Here is a 22,777-nt window from a genome sequence, read left to right as displayed (position 1 = left end):
ATGGTAGTGTTACGTGTAAGTGTTCACTGTACAAATAAGAACCCCGAACCGCCTGCAGTTGACACTTGACATCAGACACAGTAAACAATAAAATAAAAATTATGAGGGTGGGTCATATCAATTATAAATATTACCTACGAGGTTATGAAATAGTAAGAATATAATTTTACCATTTTACTATTCTAAAGTTTTACGTTATGGCGTAATGACTTTATTCTTATAATTTATAATAGGTCCTTTTATTACTTAATGGTAATATTCATTCCAATTCTATATTTATAATTTAACACAGTCCTCAGCATCATCAAATATCAAATATTCAGACATAAGTTAATTAGTAAACTCTGAAGTTGGACACAAGTCATTCAATAATGACACTTGTTTAATCATGTGTGAACATACAAATACGATTTTTTTATTTCATAAAATACATTATGTCTTAGGTGTAACTAACAATAAATATAAGTACCTTCATAATAATGAGTGCATTTTTTTTCAACAATTGTAGTTCTATTGAGTGAAAATATATGCGTTTTCCAAGGATAATGTGTGGTTAATTTTGTGCTGATCATTTTTTTTTCAATTAAATACTCTTGACTCAAATAATTGTATACCATGACATAGTTTGCATATCAGACCACAAATTGTTAAATATAATAAAGAAAAAATAAAGGTTTGTGAACAGTATTATTAAAGGTTGTATGTAAATGTATTGCTATTCGTAATAATATTTTATTCATAGCATACACAATACAACGATAAAAAAACTTTTACAATCTATTAATATATCTAGTTTTAAATGTTTCCTGTTATTTGCAAATTTTTTTCTTTTTTTTTAACTCTTTAAATTTAAATTATATTATTTAGTATGCTGAATTGTGCAGGTATTTTAGACCATTACATTATCATATATCATGTAAATTCTTGAGTAAAATGCAGAACATGTTGAAAAAGTGATAACAAATTGTTATTTATAAAAAAAATTTGGATAAATATATAAAATAAATTACAAAGTTTTTTAACATTTGTTTAAGCTTAGAAAAAGTTTTTTCAATGTGTATTTTGAATTTAACTATAATGGTTTCATCTGAATGAGTACTTGGGATCCATCAAAGATTAAGGAAATTAAATTTAAAAAAGCGGTAAGTGAATGTCGCTCTGCTGTACATTAGGTGGTGGGGTGGACCTCTGACTAGGGTAGATTAGATTTGAATGCAATGATAGGTATCATTGTATACGAAAAACGATTCTGAACGGAGATGATTTTGTCAGTCTAGGATAGTTTAAATTTAAATATTGTCATATATTCTATTTTGAAACAAATATTTTATTTTTCAATTAGGACGCGTTTTGCATATAAGGCATGGTTAATCAATTTTCCAAAAACATTGCATGTAGTTATCATAATTCATAATACCTTATATTTTCATAGATATACATATACCTGATTTCATAAAAATTTAAAACTCAAACACTCAAAACATTTTTCCTATAATGACGCTTCGAGTTTTCTCTATAGCTACTTGAAGAAAAACTTATGGAAAACTTAAGCTGCATTACCCCAGCACCCGTACTTTCGAAATCATAAATTATAATCAAATAGTATTATGTACTTTATTTCGTACAATTTTGTACAACAAAAATTAAATTTTGTACAACCCTCGAACCCCTTCAAATTGCCATTTCATCTTACGGGGTCCGCGGTAACGTTACCCCAGCAGCCGAATCAATTATTTTTCACAAATTTCAATTTTAAACCAAACAGTATTATGCACTTTATTTTGTACAATTCTATACAGCCAAAATCAAATTTTGTACAACCCTCAAACCCCTACAAATTCCATCTTAAGGGTGCCGCGGTATTATAGCTGTGCTATCAATAAATATAAAATACGATTTATTTATATTTTTAATCATGACATTAACAATTTTCAGAATATTAAAAATCGTCCCGATAAAAACCTAGCTATGTTGTTAATCAATCTTAATCCATTTTTAAAATTTAAATCCCTCAAACCAAATTACTACAGTTTTGTCTAGATGTTTTGGTCTAAAAGCCACTTTTTTACACAAACTGCAGCCCTTTATCTAATTATGTTTTAATAATATTTATTAGTGTATTTATAGCCATGTAGGAAACGCAATTTTTATTTTTGACAATATTATACTACAATATAAATTTGAAATATAATATTAAACTTATAAATTAATAATAAATTATAATCTTAGAAGGGGGAGGGGCGATTGCCCCTCACCCTATCTACGAGCCATAAACTCATTATTAGGGCTCGGAAGTTAATGCACTAAAAACTACCGAAATATGTATGCGCTAAAAAATCCTGATATGTGCGCTTAAATATGCTTAAATATCTTTTTTTAATTTTTAAATACAAGGAAAAAAATTTTCATTTTAATTTCTTTAACTAGTGATTAAAAAAATTTTAAAACCGGATTAGGACTGATTAACAACATTGCATAATTAAAATAAAAATTTTTTTTCCTTGTATTTAAAAATTAAAAAATTAAAAAAAAAAAATTAATTTATAAGTTTAATATTATATTTCAAATTTATATTGTAGTATAATATTGTCAAAAATAAAAATTGTGTTTCCTACATGGCTATAAATACACTAATAAATATTATTAAAACATAATTAGATAAAGGGCTGCAGTTTGTGTAAAAAAGTGGCTTTTAGACCAAAACATCTAGACAACACTGTAGTAATTTGTTTTGAGGGATTTAAATTTTAAAAATGGATTAAGATTGATTAACAACATTGCTAGGTTTTTATCGAGACGCTTTTTAATATTCTGAAAATTGTTAATGTCATAATTAAAAATATAAATAAATCGTATTTTATATTAATTGATAGCACAGCTATAATACCGCGGCACCCTTAAGATGAAATTTGTAGGGGTTTGAGGGTCGTACAAAATTTAATTTTGGTTGTACAGAATTGTACAAAATAAAGTGCATAATACTGTTTGGTTTAAAGTTGAAATTTGTGAAAAATAATTGATCCGGGTGCTGGGGTAACGTTACCGCGGCACCCGTAAGATGAAATGGCAATTTGAAGGGGTTTGAGGGTTGTAAAAAATTTAATTTTTGTTGTACAAAATTGTACAAAATAAAGTACATACTACTGTTTAATTATAATACATGATTTCGAAAGTACGGGTGCTGGGGTAACGCAGCTACAAATCTATGTTTATAACCATTAACAACGGCAAGTTCCTTATTTCTCTCGGACACTATTATATGAATTTCTGAATTTTTAAAATTCTAAACTCACACACGATTTAAAAGTCAACGAATAACAGTAAAACACAATAATGCGATCGCAATATACGTACGAACGGATATTGAACAGGTAACTGATGCGTCCAGATAAAACATATATTATGTAATAAACTGTAGACTAATCAGATAAGTTAGTATAGATAAAACATATATGTAATAAACTGTAGACTAATCAGATAAGTTAGTATTTAGGGAAAAACCAAAATAATGTTATAGTATGACTTATTTTATGTAGTATTAATACCAACAATTTTTAGGTTTAAAATAATTTTTATAATACAATCGGCAACGTCGCAAAATAGTTCCGTGCGGAATCGTGTGAATGAAAAGGTATATGCGGAATAGTATAATGCGGAATCGTGAATTTACCGTCGCACTGCCATCAGTGCCATCTGTTTTACAGCCGCAGTGAACCTGGAAAAATATCCCATCGAGCCGCCGGGCTCTTGTGGACAAGACGGACACAGAACAGTAGGAAATAACGACAAATCAATGGACGTTAAGCCGTCGTTGTCGTCGACTCTCGTCTGGATGAAAATCAATTTCTTTGACAGTTTGGATAAAGCTGGGTTTATCGTGTTTTTCCAACTGTCTTGGCTGAATATCGAACAACGAACGACCATAAACGTCACGTACACCATTTTCATCGTCTCCAACATATCGTCAAACAGCTTTTGGGACCATGTTTTCACGATCGGCAAAAACCGATCAACCATATGCCTAATCTCTAATATTTTCTCTAAATTGACATCCGGAATTTTGATCGTTTCTGTTTCGATTGCTTCCGCTGCAGGATTCTGAGATGTAACGTTATCGCTCACATCGGTGTCGTCGTTTTCTGCAATGCTATCTGCCATGATGTCCGTCGAATTTTCCGCAGCGTCTATCGATACGTAGTCGGAAGCTTTTTTCTTCATTAATCGTTTGATTACTCTCTTCATGTCGTTAATATCGCGACTCTCAATTTTGTCTTCCTCCCAAGCCACTGGTTTGTACTTACCACGAGTGACCATAGATTTCTCTAGCCATGAGATCGCGTTACCGAGTTCGACCTGTTCGGCGTGATACGTTTTACATATTTTGAGTCTTAGTTGTTGGATATCCGTCAAACATGTATGTAAAACGTTTAACGTTTTTTCAGGTGTTGTTATATACGTTTCAATTTTATGAAGTTCGTTGACAAGTTTTTTTAACTTATTCTCAACAGACATATTTTCAAAGTCTATTACTTCCGGTACGCAGGTCTCTTCCAATTCGGCGTTTTTCATGTTTTTCGACGTAATCTTTAATTTTCGTTTCATAACTATGTAAATGATAAAAAAGAGCGGAGCTGAGATGGCGCTATTTTTAAGAAAATCTATTGTAAATAAAAACATTGTAAAAATGTATTTGTTGACTGCAATCGGTCTTAATATTATGTATGGTTTTCTGAATTTTTATTTTTATTTTTATATTATATTGTGATAGTATACACTATACTATTGATAAAATAAATTTGAATTGTTTATTGTTTAATAACACATAACTATGGCGATAAATGATGTTTGTTAATTCTCAGCTGATTAAATAATATTATAATACCTATACTCAATTTCCGCCTCAATGGAATTCATCATCGCCACTAATCTACTTAACAAAATATAACTCCAACCAAACCGTCAAATATTTAAGTAAAAAAAAGTCTCTTTATAATTATTTGTTTATCGTTTTACTTCTTCGTTACCGATGTGTAATTAAATACTGCCATTATCATCCAATGGCCTCTGTTTTTAGTATGGGAGTTTTTTTTTAAAAATAATTATACATCATCATTTACAAAGAAATAAAAATAAAATATAACGTAATGAATAAATAATTTGAAATATTTTTCTTCGAATGTATAATTAATGAATTTGTCGCGGATACGCCACACAAAGGCTTGGCATATATAATAATTATACTATTTTGGTTTCTGATTCCCAAACCGTCGAATGAGTAAATTAGCGACACCTGCAGTATTACCTTATTTAAATTCTCCTTTTGGTGACCAACCAACTACTGCACAAAAATATAATTAAACAAGGCCTTACTACAGAATTTACACTCTATAACTCTAAATTTACTTTACTCTCGAAAAACTGACCATGGAGAACGAGTACTGCAGGATGTTTGAGAGTGAGATCTCTTTTGCCTGGACAAAGTTTTACTATTTCTCGGCTGGCCACGATAATGAGTACTGGATAAGAAAGTAAGTATAACAGTGTCTTGATTTTACCTTAAAAGTGTTTTCGCCAAAAATGTCTTTATACGCACACGTAAGATAAATTACTCTAAAACAGGAGTTAAGAAAAACAAACGACACTTTAAAAAATAAACTGAAATATAATAAAAATGGTGTTCCAAAAACAAACGGTTAAAAGTAAAAGACTGGTCAGTGGTCACCCGTATAGTTGCTGTCACTTTATACGATTGTAGCCATTACAATTTTGTTGAATCGACTTTTTACGAAGTCAAGTCTGCTTGGTATGTAATCATAATTTGAGAGCAGTATGATATTATAATATGCGTTTTATTTTAGGTCATATATAAATATATATATATATATATATATGACCTAAAATATAAAATATAATATAAACAATTTTATTTAGCGTAGCTATGCATGTATTGATTTTACAATGATGCTTGTGTCTAATTATAAATTTTGATTGAGGTTTCTAGTAAAAAAAATGTTATCATCTAGTTGGTAGGTACTTTTGGGAGATCAACATTGAAGATTCTCAAAAAATAAGTGGTATTCTAATACATAAATATGATGGCATAAATTATTACTCTAGATTGTCTCCATCTTCCAATTAGAAATTTAGAAACGTAATATTATATAAACCGTTCGCACTAGAGAACATACGAAGCTGCATCGCAGTAGATACTGTTATAATTATTGTTTTAACGACGATAAATATTTACAAAAGCACACGTACAGAGAGCTGCGTTACCCCAGCACCGGGCAGCACCCGTACTTTCGAAATCATGAACTAAAATCAAACAGTATCATGTACTTTATTTTGTACAATTTTGTACGACAAAAATTAAATTTTGTACAACCCTCAAACCCCTAAAAATTTCATCTTAAGGGTGCCGCGGTATTATAGCTGTGCTATCAATAAATATAAAATACGATTTATTTATATCTTTAATCAAGACATTACAAATTTTCAGAATATTAAAAATCGTCTCGATAAAAACCTAGCAATGTTGTTAATCAATCTTAATCCATTTTTAAAATTTAAATCCCTCTAACCAAATTACTACAGTGTTGTCTAGATGTTTTGGTCTAAAAGCTACTTTTTTACACAAACTGCAGCCCTTTATCTAATAATGTTTTAATAATATTTATTAGTGTATTAAAAATTAAAAAAAATATATTTAAGCATATTTAAGCGCACATATCAGGATTTTTTAGCGCATACATATTTCGGTAGTTTTTAGTGCATTAACTTCCGAGCCCTAATAATAAGTCTATGGCTCGTAGATAGGGTGAGGGGCAATCGCCCCTCCTCCTTCTAAAATTATAATTTATTATTAATTTATAAGTTTAATATTATATTTCAAATTTATATTGTAGTATAATATTGTCAAAAATAAAAATTGTGTTTCCTACATGGCTATAAATACACTAATAAATATTATTAAAACATAATTAGATAAAGGGCTGCAGTTTGTGTAAAAAAGTGGCTTTTAGACCAAAACATCTAGACAACACTGTAGTAATTTGGTTTGAGGGATTTAAATTTTAAAAATGGATTAAGATTGATTAACAACATTGCTAGGTTTTTATCGAGACGCTTTTTAATATTCTGAAAATTGTTAATGTCATGATTAAAAATATAAATAAATCGTATTTCATATTAATTGATAGCACAGCTATAATACCGCGGCACCCTTAAGATGAAATTTGTAGGGGTTTGAGGGTTGTACAAAATTTAATTTTGGTTGTACAGAATTGTACAAAATAAAGTGCATAATACTGTTTGGTTTAAAGTTGAAATTTGTGAAAAATAACTGTCCCGGGTGCTGGGGTAACGATACCGCGGCACCCGTAAGATGAAATGGCAATTTGAAGGGGTTTGAGGGTTGTACAAAATTGTACAAAATAAAGTACATAATACTGTTTGATTATAATTTATGATCTCGAAAGTACGGGTGCTGGGGTAACGCAGCTGAAAACTTAGTGTTGTATTTTTAATTCTTAGTTATGAACACAAAATTTTTTATGATTTTTCAACTTCAAAATAATTTGCAAATATTCATGGTTTTGACGAATTTTTGTCAATATTTGAACTTCAAATTCTAATTAAAAAAAATTGTGCCTATGTATTCTTATAATTTTTTATAGGCCAAACAAATTTTATCGACACTTCAAAAAAAAATTTCAGAAAAATTGAAAATTTCAGTTGTCTATAAATATCCTGAAAAACATCAAAATATTTTGAAAATTAAATCATGTAAAGAAAATGCCAATCTAAATAACTGGTAAAATTTTCAAGTATCTACGACTTATCCTTTTTGAATAATCACAAATATTTAAAATCATTTCAGGATAAATCGTTATCGTTACGCTATTTCGTAAAAATTTAAAATTCAAACGCACTTAAAATTTGTCCTATAATGATGCTTCGCGTTTTCTCTATAGCTACTTGAAGGAAAACTTATGGAAAACTTAGTTTTATTTTTAATCCTTAGTTATAAACACAAAAATTTTATGATTTTTCAACTTCAAAATTAGGTACTTGCAAATTTTCAAATTTTCGACAGATTTCGTAAAAATTTGAACTATAAACGCTTATAAAAAAAAAATTGTGACTAAAGATTTTTTAATTTTTTTTTAGCTTCAATAAGAACAACTCATAAGGAACCTTGTATTAAATTTTCAAGTTTTTTTGGTCATTCAAAATTTTTTTACCGACACTTACCAAATAAAAAAATCGATTTGGTCGAAAACTGGTTTTGCGTAAAAATTCCCGTTTTTCTGTCATTTTTTTGTTGTTTTTCTCGATTTTTTTGAAAACTGTTGGAAAATGTTAACTTTTGACCTTTATAATGCACCAAGGATATTCACTTTTACATGGGAAATCACCCCCAAAGTTTGAAATTGAAGCATTATTTCGACTAGTTATGCTGTACAGTGTACACACACACAAAAAAAAAACACACATCATTGTAAAATCAATACATTCATCACTTCGTTCAGAATCTAAAATTAAACTGGGTATTTTAGTAGATAGAACTAATTTTTGACTAAAACATTATATATATTTTATAAATAATTAATAATAGCTTAAATATTTTCTAAATAAAAGTATATAATATATTAAATGGCAAAAATTTTCAAGTATTAAGTATCTATGATTAAAATTGTTTTCATCATGCATAATATAATTATAATACAATTATATCGGTATATCACAAATTCCAGCTATGTGTAATAACTTATTTTATTTAATAAGACGAAAGGAAGAAGTAGGTACATAATATATAAAGTAAGATTAATTAACCAACCAGTTAAGACTTTTATATTAAAACTTTAGATTTGAATTTTTTTTTAAATCCGGTGCTTCCGTTCTAAGCAGATGAAAAATTGAAACACAATCATTTTACTTTATCATTTTGTGAGGTTACTTTTCAAATAAAATGACTATATTTTATTGATTGCACAAATCTTTTAATAGATAAATATAAAAATTTAAAACAGTTTTTCTTCTTGAACTATAACACATTCATACTTATAAGTATCTCCTTCGTTCCAACAATTATTTTCACAAGTGTATATAAGAGCTGTCCCAAATTCTAAGTGTCCACTACCAAGGTGATCATCTCCACATATTAGTTTTAAATATGTAATTAATGATGGCAGAATTTGTAATTCAAATAATAATTTACCTTGGCAGTTGATACATTTGCTTGGTTCACTTTCTTCATATAAAAATAATGGTTTACCTCCAGTACGGCAATACCTAAAAAGAATTGTTTGTTAATAGTTTTCCCTAATACTATAGACTTACATAGATAGAAGAAAGAGGATATTATAATATATCAATTGATAATATCATACAAACCGTAAAATTTGACCAGGATTTTTTCTTATTATTGATGCAAATGTTTCAAAAAACTTATCTCCATGTGCTGGTACACTCTTTTCATAGCCTTCATTCTTTTCTTCGATAATCATTTGATTATTTTGATAGTTATGTAATAAGTTATTTGCATGCTCTTTTACAGTATCAGATGATTCTTCATAAGCTACTGATATATAATATGGCTCAAAATACATATTCATATCATAGTGATCCTGTTGTAAATATCATTATAAAGTTTATAAATAACAAGTTTTGATATAATATGGACTATAAATATTCAAAAAATCATGCCTATTGCTATAATCAGTGGCAGTCAAATGATTTTGACATGGAGATGGTTGATTTTTTAACAAACGCTAGTTTATTATTAAAAATACTAAAAATTAAGGACCTTAAACATTGAAAAAAGGTCATGGGGTTTTCTATCTCCCAATTTCACTACCACTGTTTATTAAAAAGGTATTAACTAATTAATTCAATTTTATTTAAATTATTAGGTAAAAGTATGGCTAGTTAACCATAATATTGTATGCTTTTTATTACTTTCATTAAAACATATACATAATTTACATTATTATTTTATTATTTGCTTGGAATTACATTTTTTTTTACTGAGTTAATACTATGATACCTATGATTTTAAAAAATAACTTAAAATTTATCTCAAGACTTAAGGAAATCATTCATCAATTAGTTTAAATATTATAACACATTTTTAACTTTGCTAGTAATTTTTTTTAGTAATTTATAGACTATTATTTAAATCTGAAGGAATTTATCTAAACTCATGTATTTAAAATATATAGTAGTATTATCTTAGACACAAATTTATTTTTTCAAAAACTTTTAAGCAATTCTTTATGTTTGATAATGAAAATGTTTAATTGTTTTTTGCAAACTTTTTTATTTTTTATACATATTATATGTACATATATTAACCAAATTGATTAAACAACTTACTGAAGGTATTTCTTTTCTACTATCTAATAATTGAAGACAATTAGTATTTGGTACTTGAATTGACTCAGCAACTACATTGTCATCAGCATCAGAATTTTCTAACTCAGCACTTGCAGAATCACAAATTTCAATTGCTTGACTTTTAACAGTAATATTACCATTTTCTTCAATCACAGGTTCATCACCCCAGTCGTCAGCATCATCACACCATTCTATAAATGTTGTAGACTGCTGCTTATCATCATAATCATTTACTGCGACCCACTGCCGTCTCAAACATATCCAACTGAATAACAATCAATTCAAAAATATAATATATTAAAGGGTTCAATGGGTACTTTATACTCAATACTTTACCTTTGAGATTTGTTCCAACATCCTGGACTTACACATGCATGTATATATAAGGTTCTATGATAAATAGAGTTTATAATTGGGGCATAAATCTGAATGAGTAATGGAATCTGGCGATTACACAGTGGACATTTTGGCAAACAATTAGGAGTTAGTGTATCCTAATAATAAAATTGTATTTTAAAAACAGTTATTATTTATTTAGCTTAAAAGGACGCCACACAGCATTTATCGTCTCCATCAAACAAACGTTCAATATGGTAAATTTTAAATTCACAATAATACATTTTAATCTGTAATTTTTAAAATTAGATTGAGTTTACCTCTTATAAAATTTAAAGGTAAGAATTTTATTTAAGGCATCTTGGAGGATTTTATTTATATTATTATTTTTAAGAAGTTATGATCGTTTGAAATGTACATAAAAAAAAGTTTAAAAATTGTCATAATTTACTTCAAAATAATATCAATAAAATTGTCCGAGACGCTCTAAATACTCTCGCATTTAAATTATATAAGAGGTAAATTCACTCAGATTTTAGCAGTTATAAATTGAAACATATATTTGTGAACATAAAATTATCCATGTTGTAAGTTTGTAAGACTGAGAAATTAAATGCCTATGTGGGATCTTCTTAATAATCAACTTACAGACAATCCTCCAATCTTATTTATTGTGTATGCATCATCGGAACAGCTTTCACTCTTGATATGTTCATCCACAAAACCCAGTAAGACTTTTCGTGATGCTTTTGACATTTTTTTCCTTTTTCAAATTTGTGTTCAAACCAATTTCTAAGCAGCATGAATATTTAATGTCTTTAAGTGTATTAAGAAGTAATGTAAAACATTATAAACTTGATTACAAATCAGCTGTATCACCTGTGTGGCTGTGTCCAAAGTTCTTTGGAAAATAGAAATATTGTCCCCTGAAATATTTTCTTAAAAAGCAAGATATTAATTTTTTTTGAGGATTTTTGCATTAAAACAAATTTCAAATATAATACTATTAGTCAATTCTAAACGGTCATCTTTAGTCGCGAACCATGATAAATTATAATAGTATAATACAGTTGTACGATTCAGCAGGCTAGAGAACTACGGTACAGTTTGGCCCAGTGATAAGAAATTATAGCTGATAATTGTAATCAAGAATTTACATTTGGTTTTTTTTATCAACAGGTTGCTAGCTTCAATTGTAGACATCAAACATGCGTTCGATCGTCGCGAACTTCTGATATATGGTTTTATTTATTTTTTATAAGGTTTCTTTCTTCCTTCATTCTTGTAGTTGTAATCTTTAATCTTTTACTCATGTCAGTATTCAATTTCAATATCAGTCTAATGATTTTGTGAAGTGCGCCTATTGAATACATTTTAAAATATCTTTAGTTTAGGTAGTATTTCCCCAGTGTGGCAGTACAGGCCTCCACGTATGACCTCTGTATGCATTAATAAACGGACGTAAGGGTAAGTGAATTCAATTGAATATTAACATTATACCTTTACCTTTTAACAGCACGAATTTGAAACACCTGTTAAACCGTTCTTGTTTTTCTTTATACTCTCTTATTTTTATTAGTACCGATTTTATTCGTCTTAAACCGTTAAACCACTAGATTGTTCAGATAATATTTAATAGCTTTGGTTTGGTTTCCAGACTTATTGAGATTATTATTAACCATCAATTTCAATGAATACCCTGTGGCCTGTAGGTTTATATCTACCATTCTTACATTTTATTTTGTATTGTGTCATTTTGGTAATTTAACTTAAATAATCCTTCTGTGTTTGGTGTTACGACGGACATGTTTTGAACAGGTACTTGTCAATTAAATTATAGTTATAGTTGTTGGGAATTAGCACTTGACTTTATATTATAATTTATAACAAACTATGCTTTATCTTAATATTTTTTGTGTAATGTTGAGTTTAAAACTAATTCTTCAAAGTTCAAATACATCTTAATATTCTAAACAAAAAATAAAATAATAATATAATTTATAACCGATTTTGTACAAACATAATATATTATGCTATACAGAGTGAATAAAGTTTCAGTTTTTTAAATAATGAATGTTTACTGTGACAAGAACTACCATTATATGCGTATTTATATGGACTTGGTAATTAGTTGATTTATGATCTTAAATTAAGTAGGTTAAAGTATATTATGAATTAGATATGTCGAAAAACTACATTCAGTCAAATGGTTGTACTTAAATACGCCTAAGTGTAAACTAAATAACATATAGTATTCACAAATAATGATCAACTATTTTATATTTGTCTCAAGTTTCTATAAAACAAGATATAATAATATTTTTATTTTTCATTACAATATGAAATATTAAATTTTAGTTAAAATGGATATTTATATAATCAGTTGTAATGATCTTTGAAAATTATTATTTTGCTTATTTTTTAATAGGTTAGGTTAGATATTTTGATAAATAAAAATGAAACAATTGAAATTGATTGTATTAAATTATAAAATATATGTTGTTACCTAATAATATGATATGTTTATCTTGAAAATTTGGTGTTGGTTGTGTTGTATAGTATAAGGTACCAAACAGGTAAATATTTGTACTACTTATCAAGTTCATACACTATCTTGTGAAAACAACTTAAATTTAATGTACTAAATGTGCTTTTGATTGTGACGGTAACACCAATGATGTGTTACAATCCTTAAAAATAATACTAAACACCTATGTATTATATAATAATAATAACAATTATTATTTTATTATTTGCTGATAGATTTTTAACAATTTTGAATTTTTTATTATGTTATTAATTTTGTGTTTGCATTAATAATCATCAAAGGTAGGTATGTAATAATATATTAATTATAATAAATTGTATTAAATAATACATTAATTTATCTTAAAGCATATAATTGTGTGTATATAAGTAATAATTAATAGCCAATATTTAACTACAATTGGCAATATTTAATATTTTAATGTATCTAATAGGTAATAGGTTTATATCCTTATGATAACGATACAACTTTTGTACAGTATAAAAATATAATAAGTATAATTATTTAAAAAACTATACAATATACATCCATACTTATTAGTAGAATTTATTTAAAAAAATTATTTTGGTATATAATTACTATTTCTTTTAATACATTTATAAATACCTAAACTTGTAAGATTCTTATTGATTTTTAGTTTCATAACTATTGTGCTTTAAAGTTGGTAGAAAATTATATACCTACATCATCATAGTAACATATTAAAATAATATCTAATTATTACTAAGGAAATTTAATTTATTTTACCATTATAGTTTATAGTTAATATATGATTAGGACCTCAAATAGTAAGTACATATTATATTGAGTGTTATGTATATTTTAATTCATAAAAACTCATAAATTACTTAAAGAGAATAGGTAAAAATACTTAAATTAAGTAATATTTAATTGTACTTCAACTACCTATTTAACAAATTATTGTATCAATAAAACTATAAAATGATTAAGTAATAAATAAATCAGATCTAAGGCTTTAGTTTATTTTTATTTTTTACATATTTTGAACTTACTTAGTTTGCATTATTTTACAGTTAATGTCAAGTATCTACTATCTATAGTTTTTGTCAAAATGTATATTTTAAGTATTTGAATTTGTGCCATTATTCATAGGCAGTAGCTACAGCTAAAAATGAATATTTGAAGTGTGTAATAAAAAAATACATTGATTTTTAAATTATATTTGTACTTAAAAATGTTTTAAAGAAACAAGATTTTATTTGTATATTAAGAAATAAAATCTAAAACTAATAATACATGAACTTAAAAAAAATTGATTTCAATTATTTATATATTCATAAATCAATAATTCATGGTATTTGTCGAAAGATAAATATATTATCTATGTAAATATAATAAATGTGCAATACAGTTTTATACAAATGTATAATAAGGTGATAGAAACATTTGGTGTTATTGTGTCTTGTGTCTGATTATTGTATTGTGTAGGAACACCAAATGTAATGTCAACAGATCCGCATTGGTTAAAGGGAGTAATAGCTGTTGCAGTTGGAATTGGAATAACGGTTGGTTCAGTTGGGGTGGTTTTTATAACTCGACTACTAGAAAAAAAAGAGAAACTATTATTAAAACAGGAAGTTGATGATTTAAATATTGCAATACTTGATCTACAAGCAGAATTTAAAGCATTAAAGTAAATGTTATTATTATTTAATTTGAAATGTTTATAAATTGTCCATGTTATATTCATTTTAGGAAGAAAATTATAACACCAGGAAAAAGATCAGCCTTATCAAGTAGTACCAGTGTAACAAGTGAAGCTAGTTTGTATACAGCACTAGGAACTGACGACGAATTTCACGACATGTCATCAGAAAACGAAGAATCCCAACATTTAAATATTCTGAACGAAAAGTAATTAAGTTTTTTCCTGACTTAATATAAATAAAAAAATCATAAATGTACATTATTTTTATAGCCCTGATGGTAGTTTGTCTTCAGAACATTTTAGTGACCATTACACCGGACCTTCTTTACTTAGTGATGATATTTTTGATCAAGTAGATGAATTATTTGAAGGTTCTGATGAAGATAAACTTAAAGCTTATGAAATTTTAATCCGCCTTAATGAAGAAGTAAATTGTTTTATTTTCATTCTTATTACACATTTTCCGACGCTCAATTATGTTTTTATATATTTATTTAGCGAACAGATGATATTGAGGTGCTATGGAGGTTAGCGAAATCATGTCAATTTGTATCAAAATATTATACTGCAGCAAAAAAAAATACAGATAAGAGTAAAACAGTTATTGATGAAGGTTGGAAATTTCTAAAATATTTTGAGTATACATTTTTAAATAAATTATTATTTTTTAGGTGTAAAATGGGCAAAGCATGCCTTAGAAATGTATCCAGGGAATTGCAACGCACACAAATGGTTTGCTATATGTAGTGGTGCTCGAGGTCAGTTAGGATCTACTAAAGAAAAAATTGAAGGAGGTTATATATTTCAAAACCACATAAATGAAGCAATAAAAATCAATTCTCGTGATCCAACTTTATACTATTTAAAAGGAAAACTTGAATATGAAGTAAAATTTAAAAATTATACTAATTAGTCTACAACTTAATCACAAATATTATCTATTTAGGTTGCTGTTTTATCATCTTTTGATCGACGTATAGCTAGTTGGTTGTATGGAGAAGTACCTAAAGGTACAATATCAAACGCTATTGAACTATTTTTAAAATTCCAAAGTGAATCTCCAATTCAGCTAAAAGACTGTCACCTACATCTTGCCAAGTGTTACATTGCGAAAAACGAGTATGAAACTGCTGTAAATTGGTTAGAAAAATCATTGGAGCTTCCTGTTAAGGATTCTGAGGTCAATAAAATACTTGTCATACTATAATCTTATTGGTTATATTATTTTAAATGACAAAATCAATTATTTTAGGACAAAGAAACGGATATCGAAGCTAATCAACTTCTCAAGAAATATTTAAAATATAAAAAAGTTTAGATTTCATTTTTATTTTTGGAGAATTTTTGTTCTTTTATTGCCAAATTACGTGATTTTTAATTTTCACTCAATAAATGTTAAATTTTATTTTTTGGTGTAATGTAAGAGTGGTATATTATAATTTAATTTTAGTTCATTTCTATAGAATGTTATAAACAAAAATTATTTGTTTACATTAAATTCCAATTATGCAATTTTTAAAACATTAGTTCTCCGTTTATTACAGACTATTACTATTATTTTTGTGTCTTAATTTAATTTATTTAGACCTTTAATGTTCTTAATTGTATTTTTTTTTTTTACAGTTTACTTGAGGATAATTATGTTTGATCAATATATGTTTAGATTTAATTTCTAATTCTTATTTTTTTTAGAATTTTACCGTTCAGTACATGTTACTTCTTAAATATTTCTTTTTTTATGTAACCTTGCATACACCACTTTTGCAGTATGATTATATGAATAAAACAATACTAAATATATATTTTATTTTTTTATTTTTTGATAATAGTTTAATTTAAAAATAGTCTAGTTAACATTACAATATTGATTAGAAAAATACAACTGTAATTAAAATAAATACAGATTAAATCTAGTATATTAATATTGTAATAGGTAAAACATAAAGTTATGATAAATTGATTGCATTCTATTATTGATCTATATGCATTACTTTGTTGTATTTTTATTATTTAACCATTTAGTATAGTTTAGGATCTTCTCAAAGATATAACTGCTGATATATTATTTTGATTAGTATGAAGAAAAAAAATGTTATTTGATCAATTATATTTTATTATTAAGTGAATACTTAATAAATTATAATCTAAAAATAAAGTTAAATTCAACCGAACATTTGTACTAAGTACCTTTATTGTCCGTCGTAACATTTACTTAATTTTTAACTGCTGGTTGTACTTGGCTTGGTATTTATCTGCATGCTTTTGTACACAAATATAAAAAAAAATTAATTTTTATATATATGTTGTTAATTTGAAAATTTGTTTACAGTTAAAATAATTGAAAATGGAATGGAGAGGAATCGCATACATAACGTTATGGTTTCTAAGTATTACAAGTGGATTTCTTGCTCTATGTTGTCCAACAGTACCCTTGATGTTTATTTATCCCCAGGCTTTCCGTTATATCATAGGCATCATATTCTCTGTGTGGGAAATGTATCCTACCGTTAGTAATTTGCAATATGCTTTTTATTCATTGAACTACAATAATTAATTTTTAGATATTGATGCGTCTGTTGTTCAACACTCGTTTTATAATAACTGGAGATCACATCAATCCATTTGACGGTGCATTGTTAATAATGAATCACCGTAATCGATTGGATTGGAATTTTTTGTGGGGTGGTATGTATTACAGTTCCAAGCCACCTGCACATAAGCTGAAAATGGTACTTAAATCAGCTATTCGACATGTACCTTTTGCTGGTTGGGTGATGCAATTGTCAGGATTCTTGTATATACATCGACGATGGGATCATGACCAGTCTTCAATGGAAAAACAGTTGAAATACTTCCGTGACGTTAATGATACTCATCAGGTAAATGATACTTAATTAATAGTTTGAAATTTTGATTATTAACTTGTATGAAAGGAGTTTAAAATGTTGATAAGATTGTTGTCATAAAAAAAATCTACTAACAATATTCTTTTATAATATAATTTTATGTATGATAAATTATAACTTTATTAATAGAGGTAGAGATTAAAATATTCCCTAAAAGTTGTCAGTTATTCTTTAAAATCAATTCTATATATTATGTACAAAATATTTTATGATTAAAATTAATTAATATTCTATAATTATATCATAAAAAAATACCCAAACAATTAACTTGATCTACAAGTTACGATACAAAGTAAATAAAAATATACTTTTAATAAAATAAATGAAAAAAAAAAATTGGTAGAAAATTAATCAATAATTTAATAATTTATCATAGATTCTATTGTTCCCTGAAGGAACAGATCTATCGCCAAGCAATATTATACGTAGCAACAAATATGCAGCAAAAAACAATCTTCCCAACTATAAATATGTGCTTCATCCAAAAACTACAGGATTTGTCTTCCTTGCTGACACAATGCGAAAAAGTAAATTTTATCTTACATTTTTTATAACAGATTGATATTGATCAACTTTTTAAAATTTATAGATAAGCAAATGAAAGCAGTGTATGATTTGACAATCGGTTATCCAGATTTATTACCTCAAAGTGAAATGGATGCTTTACGAGGCGTATTTCCAAAAAATGTGCATTTTCATATAAAACGGCAAGTTTAAACTATTTGTAGTATAATAAATAGGTATCGCTAATGTTTGAATTTTCATAAAATCAAAGAATGTAAAACAATATATAATACAAAAAGATACATTTAACATAAAATACTTATTATTCAAAACTATTCATTGGCATTAAAAATTTGCACTGATTTTTTTGTTTTTTGCTTACAATTTTCATTAATTCAAATATTTTATCAAACCGTATTTTTATATTTTATAGTTTTTAGTTTTTACTAAATATTTATTTACAAAAATGAAAAATTCTATATCAAGTAGAGGTTTGAAAACTCTAAATAAATATACATAATAATGTGCTAATTTTTTGTTGCCAAATGTTCACAGGGCCGTATTGGGTAGTCTCGACCTTTTGAGACATATTTTTCAATCAGCCGTCATTTGCTATAGTAGCCCACATTGGATGAATTTTAATAACAATAAATAATAATGATCTCACATTAGTTGACTGTATACTATTATATAGTTGTCATTAAAATCATAACGTGAGCATTCTGGCAAATTTCTCATACTAGTTCAAAGTCTTATCGAATGCTTGACTGGCTTGTCCGGGCCTGAATGTTCATCACAAATCATCGAATAATATGCTCTAAAAGATAGTAAATTTAAGAAACATATTCTTAAGAGGACACCATACCCGTAAGTGTTGTCACCATCTTAAAAGTGTGTAACATAGCAAAAACTGTTTCACTCGAGAATGAATCGGGAAAGCTACAGTTATAACTACGAAACAAAATTTTCAACATATATAATACAACACATTTAATACAAATTTTGTCTAAGCAATATTGTTTTTATTTTTTTGATATTAACTACAAAAAAGTTATTTATGCTTAAAGAAAAACACAAAAATAATATATTTTGAAACAATAAGAATTTTTTTGTATAAGTGATGATAACAAAAAAAAAAAAAAAACAATATTACACTGACAAAATTCTCCTTTAGAAGAAAATTTTGTTTCTTAGTTATAACCGTAGCTTTCTCTGTTCTTTCTGGCGCGAAATAGTTCTTGCTATGTTACGCACTTGTAAGACGGAGACAACACATGCGGGTGTAACGTCCTCTTAAGATTACAAAATTACAAAATGTGTTATATCATCTACAGTGAACTTAAAATTTTTTTTTTTGAAATGTTGGTAAAATAAATTTAAACTAACTAAACAATAAACCTTATAGCCTCCCCCCCCAAAAAAAAAAAAAAAAAAAAACATTCAAATGTAAAAGCTTCTTAACTTTACTCCTAAAATATTAGTTTTCATTAACTACTCCCATAAACACTATTTAAACACTTAAATATCTAAGCCCTGCTAATCAGTAGCTTACCAACAATTAAAATCAAAATATTTGTAAATATTACTATAAAACTAAACTGTTATAAAATCAATATAAATTTCCTTATTTTTTAATAATATATATGTATAATAATTTATAATATTATAATTATTATAATGCTGCGTTCTCACGAGGCGTTAATCATGACAGTCAACCACGCTAGTCAACTTTCGTTCGTTACACTCACTAAAGTGTGAATTGATGAAATGTTCACACGGTTGGGTTCGTGCCGTCGATAATTCCATGTTGCTGTGACGACATCTTTGCTTCACGAACAGTATATCACGACTGAAAATCAAACACATTTGATCTATCCACGCTTGAGTCGTGCGCCGTTCCTCACAAAAGAGTTTAACGACTATACCTTCACACAGAAGTGTATTTCATGAAAGCGTGGTTCACTGTCGTGATTAACGCCTCGTGGGAACGCAGCATAACATATTATATACTAGCTGATAAAATGAACGTTAAAACATTAAATTTTCATGTATATAATATATATATAATAATTAGAGCTCGGATTTAAATTTCCTAAAAATATCAAAAAAATGCATTTATGACCTAAAAACTCTAAAAAATACCCTAAAAATATCAAAAAATGCATTATTTATTAAACGCACACCACCAATATAATATTATCGCTCGATAAGAAAATAATCCGATAAAAGTTTAGTTGTGTGCAATAATATCGGCTAATTGGATGGTGTGACATAAAGGTTGTAAAAATCGTAAAACCTGATGTTAAATTAGTTAAAATAGTTCAAAATGAAAATAATTTTATTACGTAGTACTATATTACTATGTAGTACTTATATTTCAATGAGGTCAATTTTTTTAGTCATAATACGACAAATAGGTCAAAAATGTACTAAACAATTAAAAAATGCATTAAAACCGTCAAAAAATGCCCTAAAAATGATGAAATCCGCTAAAAATACAAAAAATGCCCCAAAAAATTATTTTGGTTAGATTACGAAGTACTTGAAACATATTTGTAGCTTGGAAAGCATCGCGTAAGATATCCCAAAAAAAGATGCAAATGCATTGAAATCCGAGCCCTAATAATAATTAATAAGAAATTATTCTGAATGTTATACATTTTTAATTTATATAGATATGATGAGATTGATTTACCATTAACTTCAGATGGTTTAAAATCATGGTTAAATGATATTTGGAAACAGAAAGAAAAAAGATTAGCTGATTTTACTGTCACTTCGTCGTTTGTATCGGATCCTCAAGCTACACTCAATAATAATCAACCAATTGATAATGCTCTTTATTTAGCTCTAATATTTTGGACCGTAGTTCAAGTAAATAGTTATTAATAATTATTATTGATCACAATTAAAGCTTATAAACTATAACACGATTTATTTATAATGACATTTTTTTTTGTCTAGAGTTTTGTTATATATGCTATTATAACATCATCACTCTTCCAATACTGGTGTTTGTTGTGTTGCATAGTATTTTTAGGATTTTCATATACTGAAGATGGTTTCCAAATGTTTGAAGTCCAATTATTTGATTTTACAAGAAAAAAAGAAAAGAAAAATAATTAATATATTATGTGTTCATTTGTTATACAACATATATATGATAAATTGATAGATTGGTAGCTATATACATAATTACAAATTATGTATTATTTTATAGTTACCTAACCTTAATATCTGTAATTGTTTATTAATCATGAAGTCTGTTTTACGATTTACATTTTGTATACAATAATTTATTTACACTTTTTTGTTTATTAGTCATTGTCTTATAACATATATATGGTAAATTGATAGATTGGTAGCTATATACATAATTACGAATTATGTATTATTTTATAGTTACCTATCCTTAATATCTGTAATTGTTTATCAATCATGAAGTCTATTTTACGATTTACATTTTGTATACGATAATTTATTTACACTTTTTTGTTTATTAGTCATTGCCTTATAGATTTGTATTATTTTATATACATTTATGGTAAAATAAACAATTATTATGTTATACATTTTTTTTCTTTTTTAAATTCAAATACAGATTTAATAATATTTACAATTTATAGCAAAAAGTGTTTTTACAATAAAGATTGATTGAGTTGGACGTTGATAAGATTCCATTTAGCAATGAATTTGATGATTTTTGAAGTTTCTTCTTTGTTGAGGATTTCTTTGATATTGTGTGGGAGGTTGAGAGATGTTCTTGTTGGTGTAATTTATATGAGAAAAATATACCACCACTACTGCGTAAGTACTCTAATAAATTATGCTGTAATTAATAATGTTGATATGGATCATAGATAGAATATTACTGTATTGGTTTCTCCAATAACCTTTGTCAACTAAAATAGCTGACAATAAGTCCAAAATAATCTACAAGATAAAATATGTTGCATTGACAAGGTTGTTGTATTATACTAAGTTAATAGTTATAGTACCTACCATTAAAACTTTAGTAATATTATTCTGATAAAATTGTATTTAGAATAAAATTTAACATTTAGTCAAGTACCTACCTACCTACAATATCTTTCAGACCAAATTATTGCCCGTTAGTATTTCAATCTTTTCTGCGTAATACGTGAGAAACTGAGAAAGCCAAAGCAATAATAAAAACGCCTAAATTACACAAGACCATGATGTTTGTTTATATAGGTATTAGCAGTGGCGGACGTTGTGGTGAAACGAAATATTGTATCGAATAATTATTTTTTTAACGACCTACCACCCTTTCATAATTAATATAATACTTATAATTTAATATCATACTTACCAGAAGTTAGTCTTGTGTTACAATTTCTCCCGAACCCACCCCTTTTCAAACACCTCACTGTGTACTACACTACTACATACTAT

The 22,777-nt window shown here is 27.0% G+C and overlaps 4 protein-coding genes across 7 annotated transcripts in view; 2 read left to right on the top strand and 2 right to left on the bottom strand.

The window, feature by feature from the left end:
* Positions 1-11,834, bottom strand: part of trus (programmed cell death 2 like trus) — a 32,185-nt gene extending 20,351 nt beyond the window's left edge. For 2 of the 3 annotated variants that reach the window (XM_089227734.1, XM_089227735.1), the window contains exons 1-6: positions 11,614-11,834; positions 11,383-11,526; positions 10,735-10,892; positions 10,378-10,663; positions 9,397-9,629; positions 9,221-9,294 (exon numbers count right to left, since the gene is read on the bottom strand). In XM_089227734.1, the coding sequence (XP_089083860.1) occupies positions 9,221-9,294; positions 9,397-9,629; positions 10,378-10,663; positions 10,735-10,892; positions 11,383-11,490 (859 nt within the window). In that variant the 5' untranslated portion in view covers positions 11,491-11,526; positions 11,614-11,834. Of the gene's footprint in view, positions 1-8,980; positions 9,295-9,396; positions 9,630-10,377; positions 10,664-10,734; positions 10,893-11,382; positions 11,527-11,613 lie in introns of those variants that run through there. The other variant, XM_089227733.1, reaches the window with a different exon arrangement.
* Positions 3,510-6,514, bottom strand: LOC149055751 (uncharacterized). The gene has a single exon (XM_089227736.1). It carries the CDS (start codon positions 4,675-4,677, stop codon positions 3,667-3,669), a length of 1,011 nt encoding a protein of 336 aa, XP_089083862.1. The 5' UTR covers positions 4,678-6,514; the 3' UTR covers positions 3,510-3,666.
* A 225-nt stretch (positions 11,835-12,059) lies between the features above and the next one.
* LOC107162554 (regulator of microtubule dynamics protein 1-like) lies at positions 12,060-17,122 on the top strand. Of its 2 annotated transcripts, none has more exons than XM_089226391.1 (8): positions 12,060-12,201; positions 14,732-14,936; positions 14,999-15,157; positions 15,222-15,378; positions 15,450-15,564; positions 15,623-15,837; positions 15,898-16,131; positions 16,204-17,122. In XM_089226391.1, exons 2-8 carry the CDS (start codon positions 14,746-14,748, stop codon positions 16,267-16,269), a joined length of 1,137 nt encoding a protein of 378 aa, XP_089082517.1. In that variant the 5' UTR covers positions 12,060-12,201; positions 14,732-14,745; the 3' UTR covers positions 16,270-17,122. The 2 variants fall into 2 exon arrangements, with proteins under 2 accessions (XP_089082517.1, XP_089082518.1); XM_089226392.1 differs by lacking the exon at positions 12,060-12,201 and adding an exon at positions 12,299-12,552.
* LOC149055750 (lysocardiolipin acyltransferase 1-like) lies at positions 12,063-21,929 on the top strand. The gene is made up of 7 exons (XM_089226393.1): positions 12,063-12,201; positions 17,281-17,457; positions 17,513-17,830; positions 18,234-18,384; positions 18,447-18,564; positions 21,037-21,235; positions 21,326-21,929. The coding sequence occupies exons 2-7, from the start codon at positions 17,296-17,298 to the stop codon at positions 21,485-21,487; spliced, it is 1,110 nt and encodes a 369-aa protein (XP_089082519.1). The 5' UTR covers positions 12,063-12,201; positions 17,281-17,295; the 3' UTR covers positions 21,488-21,929.
* Positions 21,930-22,777: the final 848 nt, after the last annotated feature.

This window comes from Diuraphis noxia, unplaced genomic scaffold (genome assembly GCF_037042655.1).
Source record: "Diuraphis noxia isolate RWA-SAM2 unplaced genomic scaffold, SU_Dnox_SAM2 contig0004, whole genome shotgun sequence".
Lineage (NCBI taxonomy): Eukaryota > Metazoa > Arthropoda > Insecta > Hemiptera > Aphididae > Diuraphis > Diuraphis noxia.
The sequence above is the reverse complement of the archived record's forward strand: the minus strand, read 5'-3'. Positions and strand labels throughout refer to the sequence as shown.

What these genes read in the sequence shown, in the direction of transcription:
- LOC107162554 (XM_089226391.1), top strand. Translation starts at nt 14,746, where the DNA reads ATGTCAACAGATCCGCATTGGTTAAAGGGAGTAATAGCTGTTGCAGTT. An exon ending in TAAAACAGTTATTGATGAAG is followed by an intron (nt 15,565 to 15,622) that starts GTTGGAAATTTC and finishes ATTATTTTTTAG; the next exon opens with GTGTAAAATGGGCAAAGCAT. An exon ending in TTCCTGTTAAGGATTCTGAG is followed by an intron (nt 16,132 to 16,203) that starts GTCAATAAAATA and finishes CAATTATTTTAG; the next exon opens with GACAAAGAAACGGATATCGA.
- LOC149055750 (XM_089226393.1), top strand. Translation starts at nt 17,296, where the DNA reads ATGGAATGGAGAGGAATCGCATACATAACGTTATGGTTTCTAAGTATT. An exon ending in TGTGGGAAATGTATCCTACC is followed by an intron (nt 17,458 to 17,512) that starts GTTAGTAATTTG and finishes ATTAATTTTTAG; the next exon opens with ATATTGATGCGTCTGTTGTT. An exon ending in TATTTTGGACCGTAGTTCAA is followed by an intron (nt 21,236 to 21,325) that starts GTAAATAGTTAT and finishes TTTTTTGTCTAG; the next exon opens with AGTTTTGTTATATATGCTAT.
- LOC149055751 (XM_089227736.1), bottom strand. Translation starts at nt 4,677, where the DNA reads ATGTTTTTATTTACAATAGATTTTCTTAAAAATAGCGCCATCTCAGCT.